Below are 7,312 nucleotides of genomic sequence, written 5' to 3'. Positions count from 1 at the left end.
TACTCTTATAGCTCGAGCAATTATGCTGTCGTGTGAACAACTACCACAAGGTCCCTCGTTATCAACTCTTAATATTAGTATTAACTCTATATCGGAAGATTCCCCTACTGAATCCATTACTATTGACCAACTGAACAATGATAGTGATTTAGGACTAGACGTGAAAAATCAACTGTGTGATTTACTTAACTCACGGCGCGAATGTTTTGCATTCTCGTTGGACGAGTTAGGTAGAACGTCGGATACTGAAATGCACATAAAGGTAAAGGACTCAGAACCGGTAACATACAGGCCGTATAGACTTTCGTTCTCCGAACGCGAAAAGGTGAATACGATTGTAAGTAGTATGCTGGCAAATGGAATTATTCGCGAGTCTCGGTCTGAGTATGCCAGCCCAATACTACTAGTTGCAAAGAAAAATGGCGACACGAGGCTATGCGTCGATTATAGGGCCTTGAACAGAAAGACTGTCAAGGAAAAGTTTCCCATGCCACTGATCGATGATCAGATTGACAGCCTTTCTGGTCAGGTTTTCTTCACAACTCTTGACCTCACATCTGGGTATCACCAGATACCAGTCTCTGAGGAATCCAAGCATCTGACGGCATTTGTCACGCCCGATGGGCATTACGAATATAATCGCATGCCCTTCGGGCTGACAAATGCACCAGCCGTATTCCAGAGGCTCATTCTAAATCTGTTGAAGAGACAGAATATTCCTGGGGTATTAGCATACATGGATGATATTATAATAGCATCCAAAACTATAGATGATGGAATGGAGAAACTGAGCTTAGTTCTGGATTTACTGAAAGAGGCTAATCTCACTTTGAACTTGTCTAAGTGCAACTTCTTTAGAAAATCTATAGAATATCTCGGTTTCGAAATATCCAATGAGGGCGTAAAACCCGGTCAGAAAAAGATAGCGGCAGTTGTTGGGTTTAAAGCACCGCAGAACGTACACGAAATACGACAGTTTGTCGGCCTTTGTAGCTTTTTCAGGAGGTTCGTACCTGGTTTTGCTACACTGGCCAGGCCTCTTACCATGTTGACAAAAGCTAATGTGCCTTGGGTGTGGGGTACAGACCAAATAGATGCTTTTACGAAACTTAAGGAGATACTAACAACCCGTCCAGTGTTGGCCATCTATAACCCTAATTATGAGACAGAGCTCCACACGGATGCCAGTTCAATGGGATTGGCTGGTATTCTGATGCAGCGCCCTGATGAAAAGTCACCCTTGAGACCTGTAGCCTATTTCAGTAGGCAGACAACGGCAGACGAACAACACTTTCACTCATATGAACTTGAAACTCTTGCCGTTGTCGCCTCCCTTAATAGGTTCAGGGTATACCTAATTGGCATCACCTTTAAGGTGATTACGGATTGTAATGCAATAATTATTGGTTTAGGTTAGGTTAGAACTGTGACCACAACGCACGAGCCGAGCGAGCGAAGCCAGAGTCCCGCTCCAGTCATTCAGTCAAGTTCCAGAAACGAATCGGTCTATTCATTATTATTGGTTTAGGTTAGGTTAGAACTGTGGCCTTACGTTTTATTCGCGAAGAACGTACTTCTGTACGTAGTATTTATTATTATTCTATGGTATGAGTGAAAATATTATGGTAATGTTTAGGGATAAAAGTGTTATGATAAAAAACAGTAGGAGTTTAAATATATTTACATAAATGATATTATTAATTAAAATTTTCGGAAACATGAGTGTTATGAACCTCGCCGGTAGCACTACAAATAGTATGAGAGAAAACTTTAGGATGAAAAATTTTAGGAAGAGTGATCATTCGGATTTAAAATCGTTAGGAAGAACAATTTCGGGTAAATAACTTTAGGTGAGCCAATATGGACCCATTCTAGACCACATAACTATTATCTGTAGAAATAGGACAATTTGGGGAATTGTTGGCCTATGGGGTCGTTTATTATTCACTTCCCACTCTCATCATTTCAGCCACAGGACGTCAACTGCTGAACATAGGCCTCCCCCAATGATTTCCATAACGCCCGGTTGGTATCGGCCTGCATCCAGCGCCTCCCTGCTACCTTTAAGAGGTCGTCGGTCCACCTTGTGGGTGGACGTCTTACGCTCCGTTTTCTGGTAGGTACGTGGCCTCCACTTCAACTTCCTAAATCTCTATCTTCCCCATCCTCACTCACTCAAAAACACGTGACTTGTATTTTTCTAAAATTACCTTTAAACAAGTAAGAGCAAAAAGCAAAATCATAGATTTACTGACGCCAACTTTTGGTTTAATAATAGCACGTTTAACAAATAGTAGGTACGTTATTTAATAATTTAATTGCGAATAATTTTATTCGCATAGTGACTAAAATAATGATGCAAACATGGTGAGATTAGGGTTAAGTTATATCAATTTTGTCACGGTACATTAAGTCTAGTATCTAAACCAATTAAGAAAAAAAATGTTGTTTGATTTTAAATAGTATAATTATGTACTTCATCATCATCATCATCATCATTTCAGCCATAGGACGTCCACTGCTGAACATAGGCCTCCCCCAAAGCTTTCCATGTTGATCGATTGGTAGCGGCCTGCGTCCAGCGCTTCCCCGCTACCTTTACGATGTGGTCGGTCCACCTTATAGGTGGACGTCCCACTCTGCGTTTTCCGGTACGCAGCCTCAATTCCAGAACCTTGCTGCCCCATCGGCCGTCAGTTCTGCGTACTATGTGCCCTGCCCATTGCCACTTGAGCTTGATAATCCGTCGGGCTATGTCAGCGACTTTAGTTTGTTTACGGATCTCCTCATTTCTGATTCGATCTCGTAAAGAAACACCAAGCATAGCCCACTCCATAGCACGCTGTGCAACTTTGAGCTTCAATACTCAATACGTTTATTGCTTCTGTATAAGGTCACGTTTTCAAGCCATAAGTCATCACTGGTAACATTATGTACTTATGTGACTTGAATAAATACCTAAATCAAAATGATGTAACCGATCTTGCCTGTATATTGCTGGATGTCATTTAAAAGTCTGAATTCCTTTGCCACTTAAAAATATGAAAGAGCTTTTTTATCTGTGCATAAAACCTATGCGGGAATTTCGTGGGACTTTTTGGCGGGAAAGTAAAACGTCATGTCAATTTAGTTTTCTTTTTTTTTTAAATGCGTATAATAATGGTGGAATTAACTAACATTAGTGTTCTTGAACGTGCAAGAAGTCTGTGTGAGGTCTCAGTAGAAAAGCATATTTACTGAAACTTTAAGAAAGGAATACCTACCATTGTTACATTCCACAATCACTATACATTGCAAAGATTTTTTATATTTACTTGAAATGCAACTTATTTACTTGACACTGGCTAAATGCGCATATTTCTCGAAGCCATGAGGAAAATTAAAAAAGAAGAGAGTATCGTTTTTTAGTCTGTGGCGCTTAGGTGGCGCTCGTCCTACATTTTTTACAATTACCTACGAAATTAATTAATTTTTAGAGGTTAATATTGTGAAAATAATATTTTAAACAAATATTGTTCTAAAGTCTGGTATTACAGTAATAAATAGGGCAAATATTTTGCCATCAGGTTTTATGAATTATGTTTTACGACAAAGATTTAATGAATAGTAAGTCCCTTGGAAAAGTTTGGCGCGCTGCTCATGATTTCAAGGAAGAATCTGATGAACAAGCATCTATGGCGAGTATTTGGTATGTTAAAATTAAATTAACTTTACTTACCTACTTTAAGTTTTAGTGCCTTAAATAATACAACATTTAAAATTGTGTTTTTGCTGTCTGGACTTATAGCCTTCTAAATAGTGTTTTATCTAATAGTGAAGACCCACATTATTAAGAACAGGTACACCCACCTATAAGATCGTTTCATCCACGAAGACGCGCCCCACCAATTTTTGGTCGAGGGAAGCGCGGAGTGCGAGGAGTTTGATCCGAGCAATCCGAGCGCCATTTATGTCAGATAATGTAGTGTGAGTGTGCACTCATTGAATAATTTAACGTGTACCGATAACACTCAAACATTCGAGGAAGAATGGTGGGGCGCGTCTTCGTGGATGAAACCATCTATATTATCTGTCTCTCTCTCTCTTATGAACTGTAACTGGCCTACTTATAGATTTACAAAGATTGATAACAGTAAATACAAATGAGTAGGTTATCTTCATAGAAACGCACCGAGCGCGGTTTGTATGTGAGCGCGCGCCAATAAGTATGCGGCGCGCACGACTTACACAAAACTTTATCGCGCGCGTCCCTGTTTCAAAAACCGGGATAAAAACTATCCTATGTCCTTTCCCGGGACTCAAACTATCTCTGTTCCAAATTTCATCAAAATCGGTTCAGTGGTTTAGGCGTGAAAGCGAGACAGACAGACAGAGTTACTTTCGCATTTATAACATTATAGTATCTAGTAGCTAGGTATTGATATCGTGTTATTTTCAGCGACAAGCTAGACTTGTGGGTCGATAGCGATCACGAAGACGCTAGCAGACGGCTCTCGCTTCGAACGTCGTCGATATTCGTCGATGGCGCAGCTCGGCTGTACAAGCGAAAAATAGAATCGCTATTTGAAGGTAACTATAATGTAATAAATTAGAACAGAATAGAACTCGTTCTGAACATCCTTTGTCCAGCAGTGGACGTCATTTTGCTAAAACGAACGAACGAAGAATATATAACTTTTTTTTTTTGTACTTGTTTCGTTTTCTTCATTGAATGACAGCACGCAGAACTGATAGCCGTTGAGGCTGCAAGGTTCTGGAATGGACGCCACGTATCGGCAAGCGCAGGGTGGGATACCTACTTACCCACAAAGTGGGTAGAACGCTGGATGTAGGCCGCTGCCACCCGGCCAATCTGGAAATCATTGGGGGAGGCCTATGTTCAGCAGTGGACGTCCCGTGGCTGAAATGATGATGATTAAATACAAATTACAAACTGTAATTGTATATTATCGTACTTAGTCGTAGACTTTTTACCCGACTGCATGACGGAAGATAATGTGTTGTGAAAGATCTTGCTTCTGGCGCTCTGCATTCAACCCACGCGCAGAATTTATAGATGGATACTTACATTTTTTATAATTTTAGATACACAAAGATTGGACCGAGATATGTCTAAACGAAGGAGATATCGCTGTTCGATCGATAGTAATCAAGGTAAGATAAATAAATATACACTCAACATCAAATAAACCGCACCTTCCACGACGCGAACTTCAAAGATTTTCTTCTGACACAATCATGGTACCCCAACAATATTGGTGTTATTTGAAAGCCCAATAAATATCCTTTAAGAAAAACACATTTAATTTCTTAATAAATGATAAGCATATACCATAAATGTGACTTGAATAAAGACCTCACTTTGGGCTCACCTCTGGGATCAATTAGACCAAATTTTATGGTTATAAAACCAAATAATGATCACACGACGTGTCCTCTTTAACAGATGGATAGCAATTAATCCCAACTTAACAGTTTTATAACCATAAAAGTTGGCTCAAGCGTAACTACCTATTTTTTGAAAAAGTGACCTTGGATCCTTCTAAAGACACATTTTTGGGGTAAAAACCTTTCCTTTAATGAAATGAAGTTTAGAACTAGGCTTTTAAATGGTGCTAATATTGGTGGGAAGTGGGGATGCATACGTTTGAAAGTGCTTGTCGAGGGAGGTGCGATTTATTTGATGCCGAGTGTAGATCGTTTCATCTACGAAGACGCGCCCCACCATTTTTCCGTTAATGTTTGAGTGTTATCGGTACACGCTAAATTATCCATGAGTGCACACCTGCACACGCGCTCTACAATAATGACGCTCGGATTGCTCGTATCAAACTCCATGCACCCGCGCTTCCCTCAACCAAAAAGTGGTGGGGCGCGTCTTTGTGGATGAAACGATCTAAGTATATATTATTTTACTTCTTTATTTATCCTCTTTTGCTCTGGAAGTGAAATCTATATTTAGCTTCGATCACTTCCTTTTTTCTTCCGAAAAAAAGGAATTTTCCGCTGGTTTTCAATTTAGGCATAATTTTCCCTATTTATTTTGTCCCCCGTACCAATATTTACATATGGAATTTTCCAGACATGTCGCAAACGTACACAGATCCCGAATTCCATGGAACAATCGTCAGTGACGTGTCAGAAATGGAATCGGGATCCCATGGATTTGACGAATCAATTCCAAGTATAGAACAGCGAAGAAAAAATCCCCAATTTGAAGATGGTCTCAATTTTCCGGTAAAGTATTAACTACTAAACCTAACCCTATTTTACCGACTTCAAAAAAGGAGAAAATTCTCAAATAAACAGTACCTATATTTTCGTATGGTTGTTATACCGCAGAACTATGTAAATTGTTTAATGGAATATGCTAAAGAAAATTTGGTTAGTCACCAACTTTTGGTATTGTCTAAAAACAACTGCCTTTTTCTGCCTGAATCTATCGATCCCATAGTAAATCAATACGTAATGATGCATTAATAATAATAATTGTCAAATTCTTTGCATAAATACTTAAGCTGAATTCCATCATCAAACTTTAACACGATAACTGGTGTGTTTTGTATGGAGTTTGACGTATTTCGGCTGGGCTGCACCATCTTACTTTAACTTTAACAAACGTTAAAGATCTATCAAACTCCATACGAAAATTAATCCAATTATAGTTACGGTTAGAGTTAGATGGTGCAACTCAGCCTTACTTTATTTTATTCCAGAGCACCGAAGAACCAACAAAATTCGACAAAGAAGTGCAAACTACACCAAAAAGACAAAGGAACCGCAAAAGTAATTCCCAAGAACTACCATTCGATGGTAGTTTTGACAGAAACCTACCATTCGGCTTCATTCTCGTCCATGATAACTACCAAACGAGAATCCCTAGCAAAATTATATTCACTTCAATTACTTCTGATATTAACAAATTGGTTTAAATTATAATTATTTGAAGGTGGCTGAAATTAGTTTAAATTATTAATTAACATTAACCATTTAAGTTCGAATATTTATGTTTTGGTTAAATTAATTTGTACCTTCTTTTGTTTTCATTTAAAGACTGATTAATTAAATAACGAAAATTAGGTATTTGATGATTTATGTTGACATAACAATAATAATAAAGAATTAATAAAGTATTAATGTTTATCAATTGTCAATTAATTCAATATAACTCGTTCGATACTCAAAAACTACCAAATGGATTTCAATAGGGTTTTCATAATTATTATTTGTTATTTTAACCCTTACTTATAAAAAGTTACACAGTTGATGAACACTGTTTTAAAATGACATTTCCATTCTAAACGTCACTTTA

General features: G+C 38.3%; 1 protein-coding gene across 1 annotated transcript; it reads left to right on the top strand.

Annotated features, from left to right (window-relative positions):
- Positions 1 to 3,578: 3,578 nt before the first annotated feature.
- LOC114364326 (uncharacterized) lies at positions 3,579 to 6,932 on the top strand. The gene is made up of 5 exons (XM_028320442.1): positions 3,579 to 3,688; positions 4,439 to 4,569; positions 5,086 to 5,154; positions 6,083 to 6,237; positions 6,717 to 6,932. Exons 1-5 carry the CDS (start codon positions 3,579 to 3,581, stop codon positions 6,930 to 6,932), a joined length of 681 nt encoding a protein of 226 aa, XP_028176243.1.
- Positions 6,933 to 7,312: the final 380 nt, after the last annotated feature.

The sequence above is a fragment of the Ostrinia furnacalis genome, unplaced genomic scaffold (assembly GCF_004193835.3).
Source record: "Ostrinia furnacalis isolate ACB-3 unplaced genomic scaffold, ASM419383v2 OfSCF7370, whole genome shotgun sequence".
Lineage (NCBI taxonomy): Eukaryota > Metazoa > Arthropoda > Insecta > Lepidoptera > Crambidae > Ostrinia > Ostrinia furnacalis.
This window is presented reverse-complemented; position numbering and strand designations above follow the sequence as displayed.

Excerpts from the sequence above, each read along its gene's own strand:
- LOC114364326 (XM_028320442.1), top strand. The coding sequence starts at position 3,579 with ATGTTTTACGACAAAGATTTAATGAATAGTAAGTCCCTTGGAAAAGTT. Across the intron at positions 3,689-4,438 it reads GCATCTATGGCGAGTATTTG|CGACAAGCTAGACTTGTGGG; the intron begins GTATGTTAAAAT and ends TGTTATTTTCAG. Across the intron at positions 4,570-5,085 it reads AATAGAATCGCTATTTGAAG|ATACACAAAGATTGGACCGA; the intron begins GTAACTATAATG and ends TTATAATTTTAG.